The sequence below is a fragment of the Tauraco erythrolophus genome, chromosome 27 (genome assembly GCF_009769465.1).
Source record: "Tauraco erythrolophus isolate bTauEry1 chromosome 27, bTauEry1.pri, whole genome shotgun sequence".
Lineage (NCBI taxonomy): Eukaryota > Metazoa > Chordata > Aves > Musophagiformes > Musophagidae > Tauraco > Tauraco erythrolophus.
Genome location: NC_141491.1, coordinates 3,154,192 through 3,180,715, shown reverse-complemented (window position 1 = coordinate 3,180,715; position 26,524 = coordinate 3,154,192). Strand labels below are relative to the sequence as shown.

The following is a 26,524-nucleotide window of genomic DNA, read 5'->3' as shown; positions in this document are numbered from 1 at the left end:
CTCCAGCCATGGCCATGGGAAGGTCTCTGTGTCTTCTGCAGCTGTGGCCATGGGAAAGTCCCTGTGCCACCTCCAACCACAGCCATGGGAAGGTCTCTATGCCACTTCCAGCCATGGCCATGTGAAGGTCCCCATGCCACCTCCAGCCATGGTCATGCTGCCTTTTGGTGACACTAAGAGGAGCCAGAGCTGGTGCAAGCCCTGAGCCACGGGAAAGGAGCACGGTCTGAGTTCAGTCTCAGACACACTTTTTAATTAAATCTCTCAACAAAGGAAGACAAAAAGAATAAAATAACATTAATGATTCCAGAAGCCTGCCTGGCACAGTGTTTGATCCCCAGAGCCTCGCTCAGGAGCTGCTCACAGGATCCTCGAGGGACAGTGAGGCACTGTCCCCATGGCGAGGGTGGCTCTGACTGGCACTGAGGGTCCCAGGGCTGGGACAAGTGGCAGCTCACCGCGGGACGGCCGGACCCAGGGCTCGCTCACGCCGTCCCTTCTCCAGCGATGCGGCCCATCTCACAGGTCACACCATGGAGCTGCTGCCTCCCATCTTCTGCAAGAGCTGCAAGAGGGACAGATCCTGATTAGCAGGAAAATCCTCCAGTGGGTCCTCAAGGGGCTGCGGAGAGACCGCAGGGACCTTCCCTGTCCTGTACCAGCCACCAAATCGGATTGACAAGACCCAAGGACTGCAAACCCCAAGAGTCACATCTGCCCAGGAGAACCGTGCCCAGCGCCCTGCTCACCTTGTTCAGCACAGGGATGTTTGCCAGCGCGCCCAAAAACCCAAAAGCCACCGGGAAAAAACTCCTGCATTGAAATAAAAGTCTCGGTCAAGCTCTGTGCCAGGATTTTGCCGGGAGGGGAGCAGCAGTCACTCTGTCCAGGGCTGCAGAGCACGAGGATCACCTGGCTCCCGCTCTGCAGCCCAGGGCACCCTTACTTCACCAGGGAGGTGGGTGCTGTCGGACAGACCTGAAGAGGGTGACGAAGCCATAAGCCTCCAGCAGCATCCCCAGGAGGGGCCACCGCATGAGGACGATGAGGATCCCCCCAAGGAAGAAGCTGGTGCCCTTCAGCTTTGGCCGCTGGAAGAAGAAGGTGAAGGTCCTCCTGAAGCCGATGATGAATACCAAGCCGGAGAGGAAGAGGACCTGAGAAGATGAAGAGGAGTGGGTCAGAGAAGTCCTGCCCAGATGGACCCTTTGCTCCATCCTGGGCATCAGTGCCCACTGCAGGGAGCCCCAGCCCCACTGTACTCACGTTCCCGAAGGCCAGGAGCACTGAGTCGAAGTACAAGAGTATCCCAAAAAGGACAAAGAAGAGGCCAAAGCCGACCAGTCCCACGCCGATCCCTGCGGAGGACGGGAGGAGTGATGAGACGGAGGCTCAGGCACACAGCTCTGGTCCCACCTTGGGCTGTGGTTCCTCTCCTCAGCACCTCCCTGACCACTTCCCTCCCAGAAACATGCTTTGGATTTGTCCCCAAAGCTTAGAAACAACCTTTCCGTATGCCCAAGCCTTGGGGACACTGTCGGATACCCCAGAAACTCCTCTGGGCTGCCAGACGAAGAATAAACCACAAAGAAACAATGAAGGGGAAGGTCATCTCCAGCGTGTTCTGAGCAGCAGCATGAAGGGAGTCGGTGGGAGAGGCTAGCTGAGCCAGGCAGCCCCCCAGCTGCCATTCCCGATGCAGACCTGGGGCAGAGAGTGAGGACAAACCCGCTCCGCAGTGCCCGCGGTGCCAGTCCCCACACACAGCCCTGCCCGGTCCCCCGCGCCAGGACGGGGTTTGCCATTGCACCCTCTCCCCACCCCAACTGCCCTGGTCAGCAGCCTCCAGCCCTGCCCCGGTGCTGCGGAGCATCCCCACGGCACTCCCTGGTCCCACAGGGATGGGCACGGTCACCGGGACACGGCCACCCCATCCGCCCGCTTACGCTGGGAGTCGGTCAGAGACACCATCTTGCCGGCGGCAGGGCTGGGCGAAGCCGGGCGAGGGCGGCCGCCCTCCCACGTGCCTCCCCGGCGGTGACCCTTGGAAAGGCCTTTAGTCCCCACGTCATCCTGCAAATCATTAACGGCCCGGCAGCGCCCGCCCCGTGGGGACAGCACCTCTTTTGGGGGGGATGCAGTGGCCGGGCATCACTACAGGGTGACATATAGGGGCTGGTGGTGGCGGGTCCCTGCCTGGTCCTGCCCGGGAAGGGACGGACTGTGCCCAGAGCAATTCCCAAAACAGGAATGTACGTGGCTGCGGTGTCCCCTGGGATGTCTGGGTGGTACCCAGGGCACTGTGAGCCCCCGGCCGGGAGGGAATCCTGCATGGTGCACAGCGTGCACAGCTTCCTGCAGCATCATCACTGGTGCATCACACAGGGAAGGGACAGCCCCAGCTCACAGCCAGGCTGCACCCCTGCCCCATGGAGAGCAGGAGCGGGGAGCTCTGGCACCCACCGTACCCCAGCCCTGTGCAGACCCTCCAGGTCTGCAGCCTGGTGCAGGGTCAATGGCTTGGCCAGACCTGCTGCCTGTGGCCAATGACGGTCCCTGTGTGGCACATGCCACCCCACCGGGACCTCCACACCCACGTCCCTTAGGAACCAGCTCCACACATTTACAAATGATCCTTGGCTTTATACAAACTTGCCAGGTACAAACGTGGGTTTTACTCCTCCAAGAGCGCTGGCTATTGAGCAGCTACAGCCAAAACAAACTCCACTGGGAAAACAACCTCCCTCAAAACAGGGAGAGGGGGGAGAAGGTGCCACCAGCCCTGGTCTGAGCTATGGGCAAGGAGAGACCCTTCCTGAACTGCCAAAGTGCTGCAGCCACACGTCCGCTGCCTCTCCAGTCCAATATTAAAGCATTATCCGAGGTCACCTCTAGACAAAAGACACTGACACCTGGTTGTTTCTTAGATACTTTTATTTCTCTAACACTAGCAAAAAAACCCAGAAAACAAATGCCTCCCCTCCCACCCTCCCCAGTGCATAAATAGATTTCCTCCCGATGCAAATCGTTTCTCGGTTACAAGTCACTGGTATATGAAGTGTTATGAAAAATAATAACCAAAATAAAATTAAGAATTAGGTTGTTTGTATATTTTTTTTTTAAAAAAAAAAGGAAAACAAAATAATGATCACTGAGTTCCACAATAGGGCAGCCGTGGGATCCCAGTGCACCGGCTTTGTGGAAGGCTCAGACCCGGGCACCGCGGCACGGCTGAGCCAGAGCTCTCCGGTGGCTCTGGGCACGCCGGGGGCAGGAGCACTGGGATGCTCCTCATCCCCCAAGACGGGAGGAATCGCTGCCTACGGGTCTGCGTGTCCCCTCGGCTCCCAGCTGGGCAGCACAGCCTCTGCATGGGCCACAGCCGTGTGCCACGGTCCCTGGCATGTGCCCAGCCGCGTCCCCACAGCCGGTGTAAGCGTTCCACGAGCTGGGGAGCCCACCCTGGCTGCCACGCCGCTGCCCTCAGGGACAGGGAAATAAACGCGCCATCTCTTAAAACGTAGTCTCTTTATATTTTATTTTAAATAAATTTGCTTTTAATAAAAGCAGAAAATATATATATATATTTTAAATAGTTTTTTTTTTCTTTTCTTCTTTTTTTTTTTTTCCCTCTGATAAATTGGCAAAGAATCTGCTTTTGTAACTCATTGGCAGGGCTGGTGCCAACAACCCTGCAGAGAGAGAGCTTAGCACAAAACTGTACCTCCCAGAAAAGAAGAGAAAAACAAATATAGATATATATTATAAATGTATAATTTCCATAAAACATATATTAAGGCATGTAATAGCAAAATAAAGGGCCAGCTTTATGAGCTAAGAGGGCTGCGGGAGGCTCGGGAGCAGAGCGGGACTCGGGGCTCCTGGGATCCTACCAGTATTGCTAAAATGGGGTGTACGGGGAGCAATGGGGATGCATAGGGGGGAGCACGGGGCAGGGGTCCTGGTGGGTGTCAGGATCAGGCCAGGAGGGAAGCAGCAGCAGGATGGCTGGTGTCTAGCTCCTCAGCCCATCCGCCTTGGCGCCCCAGCCCCGCTGCCATGGGGACAGCCCTGCCACCCACACAACCTGCCCTGGGATGCCACTTTTCCAGGCAGAATCCACTTTTTTTATTCCCTCCAGAAAGCTAAAGAAAAGGGTAAACTTGCTACAGGAAAACCAAACAAATTGAAGGGTCTGGAGTGCAATGGCAAGGTCTTGGGGCGAGACGTGGTGCCAGATTTTCAGAGGGGCCGGGTCAGCAGTGATGGCAGGACCAGGGACAGGTGGGGTGCTGCTCCCCACGCCGAGGACAAGTCCCACTGCTACCACCTGGCCCCAAGCCCCTTCCCCTTCTTGTCACCGTCCCCATCCACCGCAGAGAGACCCCTGCCAAGCCCATGGCTTCGCCATCCCACCTGACATCCCAGCTCCCCACACCCCTCCTCTGTTCCCGTGCAACATCCCCATCCCTGTCCAGACCTCCTGCTCCGTGCCAGCGGTGCACCAGTACCCTGGGCAGCCCCCCCTACCACCTCGATCCTGAGCACATCACTCCCCTCGGCACCTCCATGTCCTTCCCTCAGTCCCATCTCCATCCATCCTGTCCCCAACGCAGCTCCTGCTTCCTCCTGCTGAGCCGCCAGCGCGAGGAGCGGTGGGACGGGCCGTTGACCACCCCCCAGCCAGAAGGATGCTAAAAGCAGCTTCTGGGCACAGGGAGGGGAAGAGGTGCCCGAGGGGCAGAGATGGAGCAACCAGATCCAGAGTAAGGTGGAAGCACCATCCACGGTGGGGGAACTGGCTGGTCTCCACCCAGAAGAACCTCTTTGCAGACCTTTGGGAGACCAACACATCCAGAAAGGGAGTCCTGTGCTCCCCCAGGGCTGCTCTGGCAGCAAGACAGCGACTGTGCCAGGGGCTGCCACTGCACATGCCCCTGCCCGGCTGTCCACGCAAGCCTGATGCCCAGGACACTGCTGATCTGTCCCTGTGCCAGCTGGCAGCCCGGGGGGCTCCTCAGGGACCACACTCCAGTGGACAACCTCCTGGCACCTGCACATCTCCTCCGGACCGGGCAGAGCAGCTGGTGCTGTCGGCGATGCGCGTCCCCGCTCAGCTGTGCTGGGTGGTCTCGCCATCAGCGGGAGGGAAGGGGGTCCGGGAGAACCAAAAGTGATGGCGAGAGGTTCGGTGTGGTGTCAGGTCGCTAAAACGTGGCCCCGTGGAACTTCATGGCGCCGGCAGCAGCCAGAGCTTGAGCTGGAGGGAGAGGAGAGGAGAGCGGGGCTGAGCGACGCGTGGGGCGGCCGGTGGTGGGGCAGCCCCTGTGCCCACCCCACGGACCCCTCCTGCCCTGTTCAGAGCAAAACCTAGCGCAGATCCAGCTCTGTGCCCCCGGCTCCCTGGGGGAAACCTCCAACGAAGCAGAGGGACATTGAGTCCCCCCCAGTTTGCAGCCACCAACATGGACGTGCCAGGGCAGGCATCCCCCAGAATCTGGTCATGACACCCTCGTCCTTCTTCTCCCTGCATGAGCCCCCTGCCCACACTGGGGTCCCTGGCTGACCCAGCCTGGGGGCTTTGCCTTGGAGGCCACTTGTGCTTGGTCCATGGGAGGAGACGGGGCTGACGTGGCTCGGGAGACGTTAGCTGGAGCAAGCAGCGATGGACAGACGCCGGGCGCAGCAGATGCGCCCCTCTGCTCGGCCCCCCGGGATGGAGAGAGGATGGGATGAAGTACGAGAGAAGAGGTGCTTACTTCATGGCTCAGACACGCATAAAATGGCTGTTGTCGGCGACCCGGGATGTTTCAGACGAGAGGGGGTTGGTCGGTGGAGTCGGGGAGGCTGGGGAGGTGGGAGGGCTTGGGGTAGCGCACTGAGCTGGAAACGAGAAATGGGAGAAGGGCGTGAAGAACACAAGCTGCGGGCAGCGGGCAGGGGAAGGAGGCGACCCAGCGAGAGGTGAGCGGCGGGGAGGAAACGCAGAGGAAGGAAGGAAGGGGGGAAGCAAGAGCGGTCAGGGCAAACAGCCACAGCGGCGCCCGGCCGTGGCGCGCACACGTGAGCTCCCCGCAGGGCTCCTCATGGACAAGGCATGGCAATGCCACCATGCTCGCCCAGGCACGGTGATGCCACCATGTTCGCCCGGGCACGGTGATGCCACCACGTTTGCCCGGGCACGGTGATGCCACCACGTTCGCCCAGGCATGGTGATGCCACCACACTCGCCCAGGCACAGCAACGCTGCCGTGCGCTGCACAGCCAGGTGCTCCCATCCTGCAGTCTTGTGAACGCTTCTGACAAGGTGCCGAAACCCAGCCGAAGCCGCTGCTCCACCGCACGATGCTCGGCACTGCCGCAGGGAAAGGCAGCCCCTGGCACCGCAGGCAGGATCCCAGCAGCTGCTGGCACTGCTGGGCAAACTCTCCCAGTGCACAGAGGTGCCCTGCGCCAGGACCAACGCAGCCCACTCTCCTGCCTGGATGGGCTCCTTGCTCTTGCTGCCTGGCTCATCACCTGCTCCTGCATCCCACCTGCCCCATCTGCCCTGCTCTCACCCCTCCTGCCCGCTTGGCACGTACCGCTCCCTGTGGTGCGCTCTCGCAGGGGGCTGGCAGGCTCTGACCCTCTGTGCCCCCTCCCCGTGCCTTACCCGAGAGCATGCGGCCCCGGCGGGAGGCCTCGGCAGCCAGAGCACACGAGATCTCTATCCTCTTCTCCTGCTCCTGCAGCTGGGTCTCAGGGTCCTGGGGGGTGTCCACCTCCCCCTCGCCCAGGGGGATGACGTTCTGCAGGCTGCACAGAGCACCCAGCATCAGCATCCGTGCCCGGCCTCAACGGGACAGACCCTGCAGGGATGGCTAGGGAAGGGGTGCAGGCAAGTGGTGGGGTGCACCCCAGGATGGCCAGCGTGGGCACGGGCACAGCAGCCTCACCTGGATTTGGCAATGAGGGTCTTGATCCTCTCCACCTTCTTCTGCTTCTCCTTCATCTCCTCGGGGCTGAGTGGCGTATCGGGCTCCAGTTCGATGTACCGCTCAGGGATGAGGACTTTGTCCGGCGTGGAGAGCTGGATGCAGCAGTAAGGGCTGAGCCATGTGCTGGCCACTGGGGACCTGTCCCTGCTCCAGCACCCACCTACCCCACTCACCCCCAGCTCCCAGCACCCGCCTGGGCAAGGGCAGCTCCAGGATCCTGACCGGTGCAGGAGGATGGATCGACTCACCTGGTGCAGGGTATAGACAGAGGGATGCCCCATGCCCAGGCTGCCCACTCCCAAAAGACATCCCATCCTCACCTCCTTGTTGATGTCCACATCATAGTGCTGTGGCTCCAGCTCCATCTTGCGCAGCCGAGCGATCTCCTCCTGGGGCGTCTCGTAGACCTTGCCGGGATCGTCGGAGCGCAGCGCTGCCTCCAGGTCGGAGATGTCTACCTCATGGATGCTGCGGTGCCGGCGCACCTGCCAGAGACCCCAGCCTCGCTGAGCCCCTCCAGGATGGCACGCTGTCCCCTGCCCCAGCGCCCACCCCTTCCCCAGCCCCCCGTGTCCCCTCTGCTCCATCAAGGACCTCAGGCTTTCTGCAAAGCAAACACCGGTTTGCCGCAGCCCCACGGCCGGTGCAGGGACTCACCACCTTGTAGGAGGTGGGTGCTTTCGTGCCAGGGGTGTCGGGCTGCTGGCTGCCAGGGAGCTGCAGGCTGCGCCGCTTCTCCTTCATCGAGCCGCTCTGGTGGCGCTTCATCCGGTCAATCTGCTCCTCCACACTCATCTTCACCTTCGTCTCGTTGGCGAACACGGCACTCTTCGGTCTCTCCTGAGGAGAAGCCCAGCCCCACAGTCACCCACCCCTGCCTGCAGCAGGGTCCGGCCCCATCCACCCACTGCCACAACCCTCCGGAATGGGGCTGCTCAGGCTGCTCCTGGTGTGGGGGGGCTCCAAAATAGCCCTGGGGGGTCCTGAGGACCTGGATGCTGAGTTGTGGAGCCATGCATGGACGGGCTCCCCTATGCACTGCCCCCAGATACAGCCCCCAGACCCACCACCCCAGCGCCTGGACACAAGTCCTACCCGAGAGCTGAGCCCATTGGCCATGCCACCGGTGCTCCTCCTTGGCACACCGGCTGCGGGCACCACCTCCTCCTCCGCTGGAGACTTGGTCCTGGGCGGGACGATGCCCACTGTAGAGCAAATCGAAACATCAGGATGAACCCCTCCCCGGACCAAGGGCAGGGTCCCAGCAAGATGCCAGGTGCTCCAGGGGAGCCCGCTGGGGCGGGATCCCCCGACCCTGGTGCCGTACCCTTGTTGAGAGCCGCTTGCTTCTCCGCCTCCTGCTCCTGCCGGCTCGGCGGGAGCCCCTCGGCCAGGGGTGCGGTGGGGGCCGGTTGCTGCGCCTCTTTCTTGCTCTGCTCGAAGCTCAATTTGGGCTGCAGGGGAAAGCAGGTCCCTGGTGAGACCCCGTCCTGCCCGGGGATGGACCCGCTGCTCGCCGCAGCCACGGGTGACATACAGCCTGGAGCCGTGCTTCTGGGAGTGGACGGACACACAGACACCTGCCAGGCGGTACCGGTGCACCCCAAAATGTGCAGGGAGAGAGGCTGGCAGGGCTCTGCAGCTCTTGTCTCTGCCATGCCCTGGCCCATCGGGGCTGGGCACTGATCACCATCCCCATAGGACAGGCTCCTGTGTGGGAAAAGCTTCCTGCAGGGGTGACCATCCTGGCATGGCTTGGAGATGGCACCCGGGACACCCTGGCTCTGCACTGAGCTCCAGCAAGAACCCTTGCCCACACGAGGGGACAGGGCCCCGGGGGGGCAGAAGTCGAGGCAGACACTGTGCAGCAGCGGAGAGCGAGCACGGGGCCATTCTAGGGCTCCTTCCTCTCCCGCATGCCCTGGGCACAGCCCACCCAAGGCCTGGGCACTGATGCCATAATGCTGGTACAATGGAAGGGTGTGACAACAAGCTGAGGAGCCCAACGTGCCCCCCTCAGCTGCTTTTAATGGAGATCATGCATCCTGACACCCCTTACACCCCGTGGATCAGCACGCAGCCACGACTGTGCCACTCTGCAGCTGCATGGCTGCAGGGGATTCCGCTTGCACTCGTGGTGGGATCCGTAACCCCCCTCAACTCAGTACGGCCACAGCTCTGCGGTGCCAGCCCCCACGTGCACGAATCCTGACCCTGCAGCTGCAAGGATGCTTGTGTCTCCTGATCCTTTTCCCCGGCAGGAGCCTGGCCGAGGCATTACCAGGAATTCCTAAATCTGGGTTTGCCCTGAGTGGGCAGCTGCGAGGGTCACCCCCATCGGCAGAGCTTGCCAGTACCCCACGGCAGGGAGCGGTGCCATGGAAGGAGAGTGAGAGAGGCGAGGGCAGAGGAAAGCAGAGAGGCTGATGCCAGGGGCTGCCCAGGAGGAGCCAGTCCCTGTCCTGAGTGAGGGCAGTGGGTGTTGCATGTGGGTGCAGGGGATCTGGCAGGGACAGGAGGGTCCTGCCAAGGCTGCCGAGGGACATTGCCCATTGCTCCCCTTGGAGAGGGCAGGTACCAGCCACGTGCTGCTGTCCCCTAGCCAAGTGCCACCTCCATGCCGTCTGTGTGCCCCCTGCCAGGGCAGAGGGTGGGCAGCCCCATCGCCTGCCTCATCCCAGCCCCTGCCAGTTGACGTTGCGGGGAGGAAGAGGATGGGGCCACTGCTGCAGGGCTGCCCTGGAGAGGTTTCGGTACCTGTCCCCTCTTCGCCTCGCTGCCTTGCTGCCAGGAAGGGGAGGTGGGGTACGGCCAGAGACGGCTCTCGCCGGGGAGCGGAGGAACGGTCGGAGGAGACTCCAGGGGTACGTAGGACTTGGGGAGGGGAGGTCGAGGCGGGCCTGGTTCCTGGGGTGGAGAGGAGCGTGAGGCGTGAGAGCAGAGACACTGAGAGCCGGGAAGGAAGAGAGAGTTAGAAAAAGATCGAGACAACACACAGTGGAAGCGTCGAGCCAAGGAAAGGAGGAGGGAGAGCAGCCGGCCACCGCTCCCAGGGCCCCACGGTCTCCGTGTCCCCATGCAGCGGGGAACGGTGCTTCCCACCTCCTGCATTGCCCTCGCTGCTGCACGCCCGCGGGGCCAGGCAGGGCTCAGAGGGTGCCCAGGCGAGGGGCTCCAGAGCTGGGGGCTGGCAGCCCCCGGGAGACATTGGCATCACCTCTGTGTGGCCAGACAGGGTTAGGGGGTTCCCAAATTCCACACTAAACTTTATATGGATGAAGGTGAGAGCAGCACCGCTGGACCTAGAGCAAGGGCAACGAGAGGGGACCGCGGTGGCAGCAGGAGCTGGTCCTGAAGACAAAGGCTGGAGCTGAGCAAATCCCAGCCTTGAAGGCTGCTTGTTGCAGAAGCCCGAAGGCTGCAAAGCCCAGCTGCAGCCCCTGCAAGGACCACGGACCCAGATGTCACCGGGGGACACCACAGCCCATGCACATGACCAAAACCATGACCCCAGAGCCACAAGGAAACGCAGCCACACTCTGTGCCCAGTGCCCACTCGTGCCACGAGAGCGAGAGCTCGGGCCACCCTGTGAGCCAGGCTGAGACCCAGCAATGACAAAGGGCTCCCCAGGGACACCCCGGCTCACTCACCTCCCCAGGTCCTGGCTTGGTGGGTGAGCCCTGGGAGCCGGAGACGAGGGAGAAAGGGCTGAGGGGGCTGGTGAGGCTGGCGGAGCTCAGGGGGCTGGCAGGGCTGTTGGAGCTGTACGTCCCCGAGGGGCCGATGGCCACTGTGGAGAAAAGCAGAAATAAGTGTGTGCACCGGAGCCTTCACCTCTCTGAGCGGGCACCACAGGCACCAGGGATGTCCTGAGCCGCAGCACGCCGGGGTTTGTGCTGGGCAAGGGTAGGGACGGACCCTGCTCACCTCTGTGCTTGGCTGTGTCCGTGCCACGGGATGGGTTGTTCTTCCTCAGCCCCTCCATCACGTCCTGGATCCGCCAGATCTCCTTCTGGATCTGCCGGTTGAGCATTTCGTTCTGGAGAGGAGAAAAGGCAGCGGTCAGAGGGGCTCCCACCAGCCCTCAGCCATGGCACCTATGGGTGTTCAGTTCAGCTAAGGCAGACACAGCCCGGGGAGCCTGAGCCATCGCACCCACGACTCATGTCCTGCCAGGAGCCCTCGTTCCGCTCACCCAGGTGCCTGCTGTGGGCTGGGGAGAGCTGGTGGAGTCCAGGGTGGAGCACTGGGCTGCAGCCCCTCGACGGCACCCAGGTGCCAACAGTTCCCCAGCCCCCCTGCCCTTGCCTGTGCAAAAGCAGGACACCGAGGGCTGAGGATGGAGCAACCACTTGCAAAACAGCTCCTTGGGGGGAGCAGAGGGCTGAAGGAACCAGGGGGCTTCCACCTCCACAGGGCCAGCGGAGGAAACTGGGCATGGCAGGGGGACTCTGGGGCCAGAGGGTCCTGCTCACCTGGATGTCCAGGTTCAGCTGCTCCCAGAGGTCGTCATGCAGGGCGGACACCTCGCTCTCCAGGCTCTCATACTCGGCGGTGCTGTTGGCCAAGGCCTGGCAGGGGGGAAGGTGGGGGCTTAGGGGGTCTTTGGCAGGTTTCTCCCCCGGCTGGCAGCAGCCCTGGCCAGCACAGCACGGGAGCACCCAGGAAGGCACGAGGATGCCGCACTCAATGTAACCCACCCTGAGCCATGGAGGGGCTGGCAGCGGGGTGTACCAGCTCTGCCATGCCCCAGCCAGGCTGTGCCCGGTGCCGACAGTGTGCCAGGCACAGCGGTGCGGGGCAGCCAGAGACGGAAGCAGAAGCTGAGATGGCTCCGGGCACACGCGCCAGCTCAGCACCACGAGGGTCAATTTGCTTTGTCCCCACTGAGGGACTTTGGCTCGTCTGGGACCTCCGCCAGCCAAGGGGCTTTGCTTTCTCCCTTTTTTTTTATTTTTTAACAGGAAGGGAGAAAAGGGACCGTGGCGGGTGGGGGAGACAGTCCCGGTGGCTGCGCAGGGACCGGGATGGGGGAAGCCCGTTACCGTGCTGGCCTGCGACAGCTCCACGCGGATGTTGATGAGCTGGTTCTGGAGCGATTCCTTCTTGTGCAGCAGCTTCTCCGGGTAGGCAGGCTGGCTCCCGAACATCTCCAGCTCCTGGTGCGTCCCCATCAGGGCACTCTCCAGGCTCTCCTGGGGTGGATGGGAGGGAGTGTGAGAGCCTGGCTGGTGCAGGAGCTACAGTCCCTCTCCGTAACAGGCTATTAATACATGGGGAGTGCTGGGACTGTGGCATGGCCAGAGCATCTCCCCTAGCTCAGAAACGTCCCACTGAACTGTTCCCAGGAGAGCAGGACGTGTCGCTTCCTCGCCATGAAGGTGCTGCCTGGGCATGGCCATTGCCAGGTTCGTCCCCGCATGGCAGTCTGAGCTGCCCCCACATACCTTCTCTGCTCGGAGCTGCTGCACCAGCCTCTCCTGCTCCCGCAGCACCTTGTTCTGCTCACAGAGCTTCCCCAGCAGCTTCTATCCCCAGGACAGAAAGAGAAAGGGAGGAGAGAATGAGAGCCCAGTGATGGGCTGTACCCACGCAAACGGCTCTGTGGTCAGCCAGGGTCAAGTCCCCTGGGAGAAAGATGCAACCGGGACATGGCCCACGGGGTTGGTTTGATGGGACAACGGGTGGTTCTGAGGAGGGTTTTCAGCCCACTGCTCTCATTGCAGGGACTTCAGCCCTGGCCAGGGTGACACTGGCAAAATCTGGACATGGGGTAAGACAAAGCCGCTAAGCTCAGCGGAGGATTTAATCCCTGGGCTGCCCATACCCCACCTGGGGCAGCACCAGGTCCCACCCCGGCTGTGCAGGAGCACTCGGCACAGCTCTCCCTACGGGGACAGGGACAGCAGCACGGGCCAGAGAGGGGACATGCAGGATGGATGGTGGCTCTTACATCAGTGTCTTGCTCGCTTATCTTGTAGGCGTGCAGCGTCTCCCTGTATGCTTCTGGGAAGGGTGTCACCTGTGAGCAGAGCGTGGGGTGAGCCCGGGGAAGGTGAGGCAGCTCCTGGCCCCTCTCCCCCAGCCTCGTGAGTGGGGAGAAGAGAGTTGAGAGCTGAGTCTCCGGAGGCAGTGGGTGCTTCCTGCAGCTGGCACAGCCGGACAGGCGTTGGCATCGGTCGGGAGGCAGCGGGTGCTGCGGGCAGCGTGGGATGTCAGTGCTGGAGCTCTCGCCCTGGCCCTGCCCAGTGGCTCAGATGAAGGTACAACCTCCTTCCAGTTCCCAGCCCTGATGCCCATCAGCTGGGTGAGACGCAGGAATTAGCCAGAGACAAGCTCTCCACAGGACGCCAAGAGCTGAGTTAAAGAGATGCCTCGTGAATCATTAACTGCCCGGTGTACAACTGCCACCATTTCACAGGCAGGGAGACGCAGGCAGAAGGATTAAGCTGTAATCCCACTTAGCCGAGTGGAAACACCTATAAATCAGCAGCTGCATCAGGGCCTGTTTACCATCCGGCTTCTCTGTGAGTCATTTTCCTTTCCTGGAAATCTAAATTACTAATGGGACCTCACCAATTAAGTGCCTCCAAGATCTTGAGATGAAAGGCATTAGATAGGAAGAAGGGGATCATTATTGCTCGAAAGCAAGACGCTACTTTAGAGCCACTTAAAACTACAGGACAACACAAATAGACCTGAACCCGGGAAATGCCCAGCACGGCTGGGGGCAGAGCTTGGCAGATGGGGATGCTGCTGCTTCCGAGCATCTCAGCAGCTCCAGCTTCACCCTCCAGCATGTCCCTGCTCCCTGCGCACAGCGGATGGGAGCAGGCACCTTCCCTTCGTCGGAAAACGCCAGCGATCGCCCAGGTGCTGCACGTTGGCACAGCCAGGAGATGCCCCAGGCAGCATGGCGGGACCCCGCCACCTCCTGCCCAGGGCTGGCAGCACGATGGGCTGCAGGTCGTAGTGATCCAGAGTCACATTCCCTGGTGATGGGACCCGCCTGCGCTTGGAGCTGCAGCCCAACAGCAGCAGGGACATCTGGATGCTTTTGCAGCCCTCTCTGGGCAGGGGAACAGAATGAGCCGGAGCATCAGCGAGTAAAAGGCTGTTTCCTCTCCCTGTTACAGGAGTCAGTACTTTGCTTTACGAGCCTTGGGCTGGATTCCTGTCTTTAAGTCATCCCACACCTTCTCCGTGCCTCATCAACACACGGTGGCAAAGAACCGGGTCCAGCCCAAACGAGGATGAGAGTTCAGGACCGCCACGTCCCCACCTTGTGCTCTTGACACAAGGATTTACCGAGTTTTAATGGCTCATGGATGGGTTAGCAAAGCCTGTGATGGACTAGCAGGTCCCCGAGAGCGTGATGTGCCAGAGCCGCATGGATGCTGGATTCTGCATGAGTGGAAATGGCAGGAGGTGACCTTGGGGATGGCACGTGGGGCGGCTGGCGTGGCTGCCATGCACGAGCCATGCACGGCCGTGTGGCCGGAGGCTTACTTGCATGTAGAGCTGAGCCCTAGGGGAGGAGGTCTCCACCATCCTGTTCACCATACTGATCAGGGTTTCGCTCTCGCTCATCTGCGGCAGACAGGGAAGGAAAGTTCAGAAGTCAGCAGAGAGGTGCTCGCACGCTGCGGTGCTCAGGTGCCGTCGGAGCAGCGGGGTGGCTCGGGCCAGGAGCCCACAGGGCATCGAGCTGCAAGATGCCACCTCCAAGAGATGTCCCAGGGGCTCGAGCCACACAGAGACAGCTGCCCTGGGCTGCTGCCACTCCATTTTGTGCAGTCATGAGCATCCTGGGCTGGTTGCATGCCCCGAAAACTTTGTTGAGGGGAAACACAGATAAAACCGAGTCAGCTTCGAGCCGGGCAGCAGCAAACTGCCCACACAGACACAGGTTTGCACAGAGATGCCCACGGCTGCAGCGCACAGCGTGGTCGCAGCAGACAGACAGACAGACGGGCCCCGCTCCTCGTGCTGACAAACGGCTCGGTGCCCTGCCCTGGCACAGAACTGGGGCTGGCGTGGCCCCGCGCAAGGCATGGATGAGCTCCAGGAACAGACGAGCTCCAGGCACAGGGGAAGGTGACCGAAGCCCGGGGCTGGGGCCAGCAGCGTCTCCCCTCTCCGGTCTGGCAGCCGTGAGCAGTGGAGCCGGGTGGGAACAGGGAGCTCCTACGCCAGTGGCACACCGCAGCCGCGCTGCCAGGCAAGGTGGGGATGAGACGGTGTTCGGTGTGTCTGTACCTCCTTGGAGCTGCAGCCGGCTGGCAGCACCGCTGCGGGCTGTGCCGAGCCCTCTGGCACTCCAGCTCTGCCCAGGGGAGCGGGACTGACCAGGTTGCCCAGAGCAGTTGTGGATGCCCCATCCCTGGCAGTGTTCAAGGCCAGGTTGGACGAGGCTTTGGGCAACCTGGTGTAGTGGAGGGTTTCCCTGCCCATGGCAGGGGTGTTGGAACTAGATGATCTTTAAGGTCCCTTCCAACCCAAACCGTTCTATGATTCTATGACTGACCCCGACCCCAGGGCCCATTCCGGGGCTCTCCCCCTGCAGCTTTGCTACTCTCAGGGCACTGCTGCCAGGGCACGCAGCCAGCAACGGCCACGGGGTCCTGCGGTACGGCGCCGTGGAGCTGCTCAAACCAGCAGCACCAGAGCTTCACCGCTGCCTTTGCCGGCAGGAGCCCACCGTGGACGATGCAAGGGAAGCCCCTCGCGCCCCATGGCCGGGACCCTCGAGGTCCAAGGGGTGATGGCAATTTAAGCACAAACCAGGGACCAAACCCTGACTGGGGGCAGGTCAGTAAGGTGGGGTGCAGGCGAGGGAGCTGTCCCCACCACCGGACAAGCAAAGACAGAGAAAAAAAGCAGCAAGCTGTTTGAAAAGAGATACTTGACAGCGTCGCTCCGAATGAGTCTCTCCGGAGGTCAGCAGGAGAGGAGGAGGAGATGCAAAGCCTTTTTAGGGAGCGTTTTAAAGCGCCTGGGAGAGCGAGCGCTGCTGCCGAGGGCTGTGAAATAATCCAGAGAGCTTTTATTGCAGCGAGTGCTCCTGCCCGTCCCTGGCTCTGCTCCAAGGCAGGCACAGATCTTGGCGATTACTGCACCGATGGAGATTTGCAGACTAATGAGATTGTCTCTGGAGCAGCTCCCTCAGTGCAAGCCTGGCTTTTGCAGGCGAGCGCCGGGCTGCAGCGCTGCCCAACAGCTCCCGTCCCCGGCTTCGGCTTCAGCCAGCGCCTGTGGTTCCCACCCTGTCAGGCCTGGGGGTCTCTCCCAGCTGGATTGCCCCTGCCTCGCTCCTGGGATGAAGTCAGTTCACAGCTTTCCTCCAAACATCCCCTGCCATGCAAAAACTTGGGAGCTGCTGCTTTGGTGTCAGTCCCGGCGGGTGCCTCACCCCAGCCCTGCATCAAACCTCTCGCCTTCAAGGAGACACAGGGCCAGCACGTCACCAAAACCACTATGACCCATTCGACTCCCCGTGGCTCCCCCAGCTACCCCCTACACGGGGAGCACCAGCCCCAGGACCCCTGCAGCAGCCCAGCTCACACCAATGCCAGAGGCACTGCTGGGAGTAGGGATGTGCCACCCAGCACAGCCACGCTGGCACCGGGGCTCTGCCCTGCAGTGTCCTGCACCGCCCCGAGCCAATGCGGTGCAGATTGACCTGGGGGGTTTCAGAGCCAGCTGCATCCCCTGCACCCTGGGAGCAGCTCTCAGAGGCCCTGGGCACGTGGGAAGCTGCCCCAGCTCCCCCCAGCACCCCCCACCAGCTCCAGCACACCACACGGAAGGCACTGTCAGGGGAATTTTTCTGCCAAGCAATGAGTGACCCTACGGCCGGGAAGGATGGAAGAAGCAAACCAAAGACAACTCGTGCTGCTTTAATGCCAAGAAGGGTGAAGATGGATGTTAGGGGGAAGAGATGCTGTGCTGGGAGGGAAGGGGACGCTGCTGGGGACAGGGCACACGGGGACGTAAGCAGCATGAGGCTCGCAGCCAGCTCTGCCTACCTGCTGGTCCAAATACTCTAGGTTTCTTTGCAACTGAAGGTCTAAAAGTTCATCCTACCAGGAGCCAGCAGGCATGTGACAAGAAACGAACAGACGAAACATATAAAAGAAGAAGCAAAGCAGTTAGGTGAAGGCTATGGAAATGCCAAGTCCTCTCGGCCATGGGAAGCAAGGTGCTTCCCTGGCACAGAGCCGGGAGAGCTGCCGGGGATGTGCCCTGCAGGAGACCCGCTCTGCCCCTGGCTCTCCCTCCCGGCTAACGGTGCCTCGGCAGAGGCACGGCTCTTCCCTGGCATCTCTGGCTAGCGAGGATGGATGGCAGCATGGGTGGCTTATGGTAACTCGTGCTTCTTCCTCCTCCAACGGCTGGTCCTGCCCCATGGGTGGGACCCCCTGGTCTCACCCACCAGCTACAACCCCTCAGTTCTCCGAGGGGAAACATGACGCAGGAAAAAGCAGCAGCTGTAGCCAGAAGTGAGGAAGCAAGAGGGGCAGAGGTGCAGGGTGCACGCCAGCCGCAGCCAGGGACCATCCTGGGGGTGACGAGCCTGGCCCAGCATCGCAGGGCATACGGGGGTGCAAGGGTGCCCCACCGCCCCCGCAACCTGGGGGCTGCAGGGCAGGAACTGGGGGGCCTTTTCATGACGGTTTCCTTTGGGCACAGCTGGGAGGGTCCAGAGACATCAGTAAAAGGACCTGCGGTCCCAACTTGCCCCAGAGCAGCCCAGCTCCGATGCACAAAGCTGCCTCTGGAGCGGAGAGGTTCCTCCTCCGCTGTCCCAGCAAGGAGCCCCCAAGCTGGCCCACCTCCCCAGCCCGCCGGCGCTCGCCCCCCGGTGCCGCAGCGTACGCACCATTTTGTCGTGGACGGTGGGAGATGCCGGGTAGTGGTACGGATACATTCCTGCAGGGACGGGCCGTCTGTCGCCCAGATAGTCATACTGAGAAGAGAGGAGACCCCCCAACCCCAACACCAGAGACACGTGAGAGGGCTGTGAGAGGCCAGAGAACGCGTGCGAGGGTGCAGCAGCAGCAGGACGGGGACACCAGCACTCCTTGCGCAGAAGCACGTCACTCATGGTGGTCCTGAGGACCCCAAGGCTCCCATCCCATCCCATCCCATCCCATCCCATCCCATCCCATCCCATCCCATCCCATCCCATCCCATCCCATCCCATCCCATCCCATCCCATCCCATCCTGCCCCGTCTCTCCAGCCTCGCAGCAGCAGCCAGAAGGGAAAACCACAACTTTTGCTGGATGGCAAGGGGGGACGTAAAGCCATCAGCTGCTGCAAACCATGGACTTGGTGGCATTTGTGCACGCAGAGGGGAGAAGCCGTGCTGCTGCACCCCTGCCCTGACACCCCCAGCGAGGGTCCCTCGTGTGCCTTGAGCACGGGTGGGCATTTACCTTTGGAGAACTGATGGATCGCCTCATCATGAAGGTGGTGGGGTCGGCGTAAATCTCCTCTCCCCGGGGCGGCAGCCGCTCGAAGCGGGCGCTGGGCGAGCGGACCGGGGAGTACACCCGTGCCCGGCTGTAGGAGCCCTGGCTGGGTGAGCGGGGCACGGAACGGGAGCGGGGCTGCAGCGACATCCGCCGCAGAGAGCCCGAGGCTGCATCCACCTCGTCCAAGTAGGTCGGTTGCCTTCCGGGACCGGGCAACCAGAGCGGGACATCTTGCCGGCCGAAACCAGGGTGTTCCTTCCAGTCTCGGAGCTGGTAGGTGCCACCATTGCGGAAGGAATGCCGCTTGTCCTCCAGCGCCCAGGGCGGGCTCACCCGCTCATAGGCGGGCATGGAGCAGATGCTGTCGGGGCGCACCCCCGGCGGGTAGTACTGGTAGTCCTCAGGGTACTGGGGTGAGTAGGGGGAATAGTAGTCGGGCACCCGGCGAGACACGGGGTAAAACCTGGTGGGGCTGGAGAGGGAAAGAGAGCCGTGAGAGCCAGGCTGGCAGCCAGGTGGTGCCCAGCCCCTCGCTCCGTATCCGGGGGTCCCCATGGGCAAGGACAGGCTTAGAGCAGGCAGCTCCAACACCAGCATCCAGAAAGCTGGCTGGGTGGCATCACTCTTCCCAGGATGGGGTCCCCACCAAAATCTACCCTGCTCGGCTTTTCGGGGTGTCCCACACAGAGCTCAGAGCTGGCATACAGGGAGAGCCCAGAAAGGAGATTTTCTGACCCCAGGGGGGGAGAAAGCAGATGGAAAGAGGAAAAAAAAAATTCCCAGAGCATCAGCTGAGGGGCAGCCCTGGTGAAACAGAGCAGGACCCCTCCCTCTGCCCCCGGCCAGCCCCCTGCAGCCCTCACCTGCGCAGCTCCTCGGGGGGCACAGCCCCCCGGCGCGAGTTCACCCACTGCTGCAGCTGCGTCATCGAGCTCTTGCGCTGGGCGATCTTCTCAGGGTTGGTGCGGGGGGCAAAGCCCCGGCGCTGGACCACGCTCTCCCCGTCGGGCGGGGGGTACGCGGTGCTGCCAGGGCGGCTGGGCGATGAGTATGGCCAGCCGTTGGGCTGGGGTGGCCGCTCCACGCTTGCCGGTACCCGGGGTGCCTCGGGGTAAGGACTGCTGGGCTCCGAGGGCATCTCCTGCCCGGCGATGCCATTGGCTTTGGCCAAGGGCTCCTTCTTGCTCTCCATCCTCTCTGACTTCCTCTCGATCTTCTCTGAGCCACGGCCGTCGCCTTCCCCCCGGGCCTTGGCGTCGGGGTCGGCTTTGGGGTGCTCGCGGTGGACAGCGTTGCGGTGGTGGTGGTGGTGTTTGCTGGGGGGGATGTTTTCAGAGTCTGGCTTCTCGTGCCTAGAGGGTGCCAAGACAGGAGAAGAGGGTTACCTTCCCCTTGCAACGCCCCTGGGATGGCCAGTAACGTCCCTGTCCTTCCCTCAGCCTTGGGGGCCAATGCTCCCCAGCTCCATTCTCCAGAAGGAGAGGGGTCCCAGGAGGACCCCGGTCATAACGCATGGCCCCTCTGCCCCACCTCCAAGGGACCAGGGGAGAGGGGTGGCACGAGGAGACGGTGGGTGCTGACCTCTGGGTTGGGGGGATCTGGACCCGGGCAGCTTCGCCCATGGCTTGGATCCAGGACTCCTGCTCCTCCGTGTTCTCGGCACTGAAGAAGTAGGTCCGGATGCCAGCGTGCTCGGCCTGGGGAGACAGGGACTGCTCGTTACTCGCTGGCATCTCCTCCACCCAGCACACCGTCACCTGCAGGGAGGCAGAGAAGTGGGGAGAGAGACAGACAGGAGGGTGAGAGCTCCATTTCCACCCCGGCACGGGGTCCTGCCGCTGCAGGAGAAGCCAAGCACAGACCTTCCCTCCCCTGCCAAAGCCTCACAGCCACATGCATCCTCAGCAGCACCGAGCAGGAGGAAGGCTTTGCAGGCAGAGCCAGCACCAGCCCTGTCCCCTTGCAGGGGATCCCCCAGGGCCACGAGTTCCCTGTGTTCACCCCCAGCCCTCCCCAGGGCTCTGCACCGGAGGAGCAGCACCCCAGTGCAAAGGCTGCTGCACCCCAGCATCGAGCGAGTCCCCGCAGGGTGCACAGGGTCAGCAAAGGGTCCACGTCCCAGTGAGAGCAGCAGCACTGGATGGAACGTTATCATTCATGCAGGGTTAGGGGGAAGGTGGCTTCTGGGCCCAGACAACATTTTGGGGGGGAAAAACGGTCCAAGATGTTGGTGCCCACTCTCGACCTCATGCTGGAAGGCAGGTCTGGTTATTCAGGGCCTTTTTGGAGCTTCCACCTTTCCCCTCTCTGGAAAGGGATGGGAGGCAGTGAGGAGGAAGAAAAGGAAGAAAGCAGGAGATTTTTCTCCCCAAGAAAGATGGGAAATGGGATTCTGATTAAAACCCTCCCTGGGGTTTCCATCTTCCCCTTCCCCAGAGCATGCGGCCGTCATGCCCAGCTGCAGTGTCACCTCCTGCAACCCCCATGCACTCCTGCCTCTAAAAGCTCTGCAGCCAGAGCAAGAACCGATCCACCCCCTGGATTAGTGTGCGCGGGGCGAGCGGAGCATGCCAGCAAGCCTGGGGGCCCTCGCCCTCCTGCATGCATCAGAAACACAAGAAGGTACTACCTAGGCGGTGGCTGGGCACTGGCGCGGTGGATGGGCACGAAGAGAGACCTCCTGTCCAGGGATCCTCACCCGCGGGGAGAGGAGGAAACACAGACAAGGGTCAAGCTGCAGCGTGGCAGGAGTGCGGGCACTGCAGCACAGACCTCTCCCGGCTGTCAGGACCCTCTCTACCCTTCTCTGAGCAAAACCACCCCCAAAAACCCTGGCGCGCAGACGGAAAAGCAGGCATGTGCCTGCAGAGCCCGGTTCGTGGGCAGCAGCTTCTCAAGGCTCTTTCCCCACCAGCATCACAAGCCAAGAGATGTTTTGACACCCCCGGGTCACTTCTCTGCCCTCACCTGCAGAAGCTGCTGGCAGAGACACGGCGCCAGCTGCCAGCATCAGCACAGGCACACGGGAGTGCCCATGGTGCTGCTGCTTGCCAGCGCTCGCCCCTAAACCGTGCTCAGCTGCAGCTTAAAGGCAGGTTTAAGGGTGGCAGCTACAAAAATCCATCCCTTAGATTGGAAAAACTCCTCCACAGCACCCTACGGAACCCCAGGCACTGGTCCCTGCCACGCTCACGGGCAGGAAAGCGCACGCTGGAGTTTTGCACAAGTGTCCCCAAGTGCAAGCCAGCCCGTGCACCGCTCCGTCAACACGCGAGCGCCAACACGACCGTGGGCAGCACCAGCGGTCGTGCCAGGGAAGGTGCACGGCGATGCCGACAAGTGCTGCGTGGTGCCAGGGATGCTCAGTCCCAGCTCTGAGCGAGGGATAGCCAAGGTCTGCTGCGGGGGGTGGGCGTGCGAGAGCCCCCGCTGCAGCAGCCGCCCTCCGCCTCTCGCTGCTCTCCCCTGCAACACCCACGGCAGCGCACGCTGACGAGCAGCGACTCGTTATGGGCTCCCCCCTTGCAACAACATTTCCCTTTCCTTCAACAGAAAAAAAAAATAAATCAGAGCTGGAGACATCTCCCCAGACCTGGCTCTGGGAGCGATGCTGGGAATAGCTGCAGCAGCCGGTGGGGACAGGCTGGCCGGGAGCAGTGATGTGGAGGGGAAAGCGAGGCAGGGAGAGGGCCGAGAGCACAGCCAGCACCGCTGCCCACCCTGCACCCAGCACCATCCCGGGATGGGGGGGCAGCAGTGCACTCCAAAGGGCAGAGCCCAGGAGCAGCTCAGACCTGTAGGGTGGTGATGAGCTTGGAAATGTTGCTTTGCCCCACGCGTGCCTCAGTTTCCCAGGCAGAAGGCACATCCGCACAGCACACGGGGTATCCCCGGGGGAATTACTGCGGTCACCCCACTCCCCAGCTTGCTCCATGCCCCACCACCAAGAAAGCAGGAAGAGGGAGCAGCGGGGACCTCGCGAGCATCACCGCCACCCCAGCGCTGTCCCAGTGCTCCGTCCCCTCCGAGCCCCGGCACAACCGTGCGCTGACCTTGAACGTGTGCTTCCTGCTGATGTTGTCGGAGGGCTGCACGGCCGCCACGCGGAAGCTGAGGAGGGGGATGCTGCCCAGGATGCTCTCCTCCTTCTCATCTGCTGGGCAAACACAGGGGTTACACACACGGAGGGGCTGGGAGCCCCGGCTGCCCCTGGTGAAGACCCGTGAGCCGCTGCAGGGGCACAGGCCCATCGCTCCTTCCCATGGCAGGCAGGCGGGCAGCCCACCTGTGGGAAACCTGCCTGCCGTGCCTGTTGCTCTCCGGCAGCTCCGCACGGCTCGGCTGAGCTCGCACAACAGCCTGCTCAATTATTCATGCCCGCCCTCGGCTGCGCTGCCAGGGCTGAGCCCTTCGAGCTGCCAGGGCTGAGCCCTTCGAGCTGCCAGGGAGGCTGGGGAAGGCGCCTGCATTAACCCCTGGGGTCCCTGGGGGTGGCAAACGCCCGCACAACAGGGTGCTGTGCACGGCCACCGCTCCCCGGCCGGCTGTCACCTCCAGACTCCTTCGTCAACGTTGGCAAAACTGGCTCCAAGCCCGGTAACAGCCCCGGGTTTGCTTGTAGGTGCCCAGCTGGTGGCCACCGGGTCCTACCAGGGGGCAGGAGCTGCAGGGGGCACCCAGGGCAGGTACTTGCTGTCGTACCTTTGTAGTAGAAGAGGCAGCGATCCACCAGCACGAACCAGCGCTTGTTCCACTGCTTCACTCCCGAGCTGGCCTGAGAAAGAGGGGCAGTGAGAGCAGCACCCACCTGGGCAGGGGGTGGCAGGGAAGGGGATGGCCCAGCACCAGGGGGGCACCTGGTATGGTGAGGGCTTGGGTACCTGCTTGTAGAGCCAGCCACTTTTGGTCACGGCGGCGTTGGGGTTCCTCTTCATGGAATTGGAGCGTTTCCCAAAGGCGATGCCCTTGCGGGAGGAGCGTGAAGCCTGCGGAGGGGGAGAGGAGCCACTCAGTGCCCGGGGGGAACCCCGACACCCCGTCTCCACTGCCACCTGCCGTGTGGCTCTGGGCACCCACCCGGCCTCCGGGGCGCTCCGGGGGCACCTCCGACACCATGGTGTGGTTGGAGGGCTCGCTGGTGATGGTCGCCGGTCGCTTGCCACCCGCTTTGCTTGACATGTCCAAGGTTGGTCTGTGGCACAGGAGGAGAGCTGAGTCAGCAGAGCTGCATTTCTCCACTCTGCAGGAGCTGGCCCCTGGCATCCTCACCTCGGGCACCGGCCCCCCCCACGTCCCAGCCCACCTTGGTCCCCCATCACAACCCGCTCCCAGGCCCTGAATCCAGGGGAGTCGGGAGCCAACCTACTTTTGCAAGTCAAGTCTTGAGTTGTCCTCGGGGACTTGTCCCGTCACTGGGTGCAGGAACGTGTTCCGCCTTTCATTGTGGCTGCGAGAGACGGCGGTGGGGCAGTGGTTAGCATCTCCCGTCCCTTTTCCCTCCCCACGACCTCTTTGCCTTTAGCACCACATTGGCTGCTCCGACCCCAGCGCCTGGCTGTCCGCACCGGCACCAGCTCCCTGTGCCCTGCCCCGAGCATCGCCCGCCCCCGTGCCCCCGCTAACCCCCCACTTCAGATCTGCTTGGCACATTTCATCCATGTATCCCAGAAAGCATTTGCCTCGCTGGGAGTTGAAACGAGGTCTCCGGTGGCCAAGCCCTCGATATTTCTGCTGGACACATCCCAGACATCACCCTAAACCCCACTCAGAAGAAGTAACTGCAGCAGCAGCCATGGCCCATCCCGGGCTGTGCCTGCAGCAACGTCCCCAACGTCACGTCCTCCCCTTCGACTTGCTGCTTGTAGAGCCATTTGCCAAAACAGCTCAAGTCAGGGTAAGAGCAGGGTCACCACACAGACCCCAGCCCTCAGCCCAGGGCCCACCAGCACGAGCTGTTGCAGCTGGATCAGGCCCAGCTCAGCCCCGGTGCTGCTTCGGTGACGCCGGGGTGCAGCCAAAGGCAGGTGCTGGCAGTGGTGCAGGGCTCCCCAGCAGTGCTGGGAGGAGCGAGGCAGGGCTCCCGCCAAGCTCAGCTGGCAGCATTTGCCATGTCCCTGTCCCATCCCGCAGAGCCGGTATCGCTGGGCACCCCGGCACCTCGCTGCTCCGGCTGGGGAACCCGCTCACGCGCCGCTTCCCGAGGGCTCTCGCTGCTGGAGCTGTGTCAGGATGAAAGGACAAGAAGCACCCACGTGTTCAGGGCTCCATCCCAGGAAGTTCGCATTGGACCCCATCCCCGTGACACCCCTCCTTCCCAAAGCTGCCAGGCACCAGGATACGGGTGCCCCCGGCCACCCGCAAAGCCAACGCGCCCACAGCCCGGCACGCCGCTGAACTTCTGCGTGTCAGCAAAACAGGGGAAGTTTGAGCAAGAAAACGCAGCTGCCAAGACCATCCCATCCACACACGCTTCACCCCGAAGCTGGGCTCCAGCCAGGCTCTGAAGATATTAACCACTTTCTGCCCAAAACAGCCTTGCTGAGAGCTGCTCCCCCTTGCGGGTCGCATCCTGCACCCTGCCATGATCTGCTCTCCTCCGCCAGCCCTCCCTCTCGCGTGGGGTCACCTTAAAAACCTGAGCAATGTGTGTGCACCCCACAATGAGGGGCAGCACTCGCTCCCCAACTCCCCCCAGCACCGGGCTTTTCTGTGCCATGACCCACACGAGTTATCCACGGAGACAGCCTGCCCGGCCCACGATCCCAAAGGTGTGGGGGGGTGTCACCCAGGGCTGGAGCCACTGCTGGACCATTTGCCCCTGGCAGGTGACTTCAGAGGGGCATAACGCAGTGGTACCGAGGCGGGTCCCAGGCCCCCCGTGATGCTGACACATAGGGAGGGAGCAAACACCGAGCAAGCAGCACCCCGACCACACCAGCCCTGGAAAGTGGGGGCTGCTGGGACCCATTGGCATGCCCGAACCCCAGCTGGGGATGTCCCCCCCAATCCTGCTCGTGACCCCACACCACAGCAGGTTTCTGTTCCCACAGGCTGGACTCGCCCCTTACCCCACTGCCAAGCTCAGGACACCCACTCTGCTTTGCAGTCCCTGCAGCTCCTCCTGGCACCCACCCTGATGCCTTCCCCCCACCACAAGCTTGTCCCCACCCCCAGACCCAGCAAGACCTCGGGAACAGCCAGGGAACCTCCTAAACCGCCCCCCCCCCCCACCCCTGGCATCAGCTCCCTCGGCTGACCCCGCTCCAGAAACTCCTGAGTTGCCATCGCCTCCCAAGCACTGCAATGCAGCAGCCACTGCCTGGGCTGAGGGTCCCCCACCACCCCCTGCCCACAGTCCCCCCCAGCCCACCCCAGGGTCCTACCTCACCCGTCGGTCTGCCCGAAACTTCAGCATGATGCCAGGGGCCCTGCCAGCTCAGCACCAGCTCCCGGCTCCCACCATGGCCGCGGCGGGCACGGCCAGCCCTGTGCCGCCCGCTGCCACTCTACAAGGCGACGGCACGTGCCACAGGGGCAGCAGCCCCGCGTGGGCAGGGGGACGCTGGCAGCGGGCGAAGGGTCTTGCTGTCCTCTCCTGAGTGTCCCAGTCCACCGAGCCCTGCGCCGGTGGCACTGGTGTTCCCGGTGGCAGCGGCGGCGGAGCTCCCACGGGTGTCGGAAGCTCCGGGGTTGGCGAGCCCCGGTGTGCGGCAGGCGACGGGGACAAACGGCTCCCGCTCGCGTCCCCGCGCAGAGGAGAGGCGAAGGGCAGCGCGGCACACGCCGCCTCCCCCAGCCCAGGTGCAATGCCGGGGGAGCAGCAGGCGAAGGGCGAGAGGGGCAGGATGGGGGGCTGCTGGGCACCCCCCACCCCCACCCCAGCAGGGCAGCGATGCGCAGGGGGCTGCCCAGGAAGGGAGGGGGGGTGTCGCGGCGAGGGAGGCAGCCGCGCCGCGATGAGCTCTGCCGCTGCCCTGGATTCACTGGCTGCATCCCTTCCCCCTGCTTCTGTCCCCAAAGCATCCCCGCTCCCCCCTCCCCGCCGTCCCTTCCCCAGGTCACGCC

At 62.6% G+C, this 26,524-nt stretch overlaps 2 protein-coding genes across 5 annotated transcripts in view; both read right to left on the bottom strand.

Annotated features, from left to right (window-relative positions):
• Positions 1-526: 526 nt before the first annotated feature.
• On the bottom strand, positions 527-1,971 carry GOLT1A (golgi transport 1A). The gene is made up of 5 exons (XM_009979399.2): positions 1,947-1,971; positions 1,267-1,358; positions 979-1,157; positions 750-813; positions 527-565 (listed from the first exon to the last, which is right to left on the bottom strand). The coding sequence occupies exons 1-5, from the start codon at positions 1,969-1,971 to the stop codon at positions 527-529; spliced, it is 399 nt and encodes a 132-aa protein (XP_009977701.2).
• Positions 1,972-5,767: 3,796 nt separating this feature from the next.
• The window catches only part of PLEKHA6 (pleckstrin homology domain containing A6), a 49,608-nt gene continuing 28,851 nt past the window's right edge, over positions 5,768-26,524 (bottom strand). The window contains exons 1-26 of one of the 4 annotated variants that reach the window (XM_086627349.1): positions 25,843-25,874; positions 23,826-23,906; positions 23,537-23,651; positions 23,341-23,445; positions 23,162-23,234; positions 22,513-22,613; positions 20,042-20,217; positions 19,324-19,812; positions 18,422-18,932; positions 17,864-17,950; positions 17,010-17,063; positions 14,491-14,571; positions 12,935-13,003; positions 12,429-12,509; positions 12,027-12,176; positions 11,457-11,552; positions 10,909-11,020; positions 10,632-10,771; positions 9,738-9,887; positions 8,308-8,434; positions 8,076-8,185; positions 7,638-7,820; positions 7,301-7,465; positions 6,939-7,072; positions 6,656-6,798; positions 5,768-5,883 (exon numbers count right to left, since the gene is read on the bottom strand). In XM_086627349.1, the coding sequence (XP_086483475.1) occupies positions 5,768-5,883; positions 6,656-6,798; positions 6,939-7,072; positions 7,301-7,465; positions 7,638-7,820; positions 8,076-8,185; positions 8,308-8,434; positions 9,738-9,887; positions 10,632-10,771; positions 10,909-11,020; positions 11,457-11,552; positions 12,027-12,176; positions 12,429-12,509; positions 12,935-13,003; positions 14,491-14,571; positions 17,010-17,063; positions 17,864-17,950; positions 18,422-18,932; positions 19,324-19,812; positions 20,042-20,217; positions 22,513-22,613; positions 23,162-23,234; positions 23,341-23,445; positions 23,537-23,651; positions 23,826-23,906; positions 25,843-25,874 (3,681 nt within the window). Of the gene's footprint in view, positions 5,884-6,655; positions 6,799-6,938; positions 7,111-7,287; positions 7,466-7,637; positions 7,821-8,075; positions 8,186-8,307; positions 8,435-9,737; positions 9,888-10,631; positions 10,772-10,908; positions 11,021-11,456; positions 11,553-12,026; positions 12,177-12,428; positions 12,510-12,934; positions 13,004-14,490; positions 14,572-17,009; positions 17,064-17,863; positions 17,951-18,421; positions 18,933-19,323; positions 19,813-20,020; positions 20,218-22,512; positions 22,614-23,161; positions 23,235-23,340; positions 23,446-23,515; positions 23,652-23,825; positions 23,907-25,842; positions 25,875-26,524 lie in introns of those variants that run through there. The other 3 variants (XM_086627348.1, XM_086627350.1, XM_086627351.1) reach the window with 3 other exon arrangements.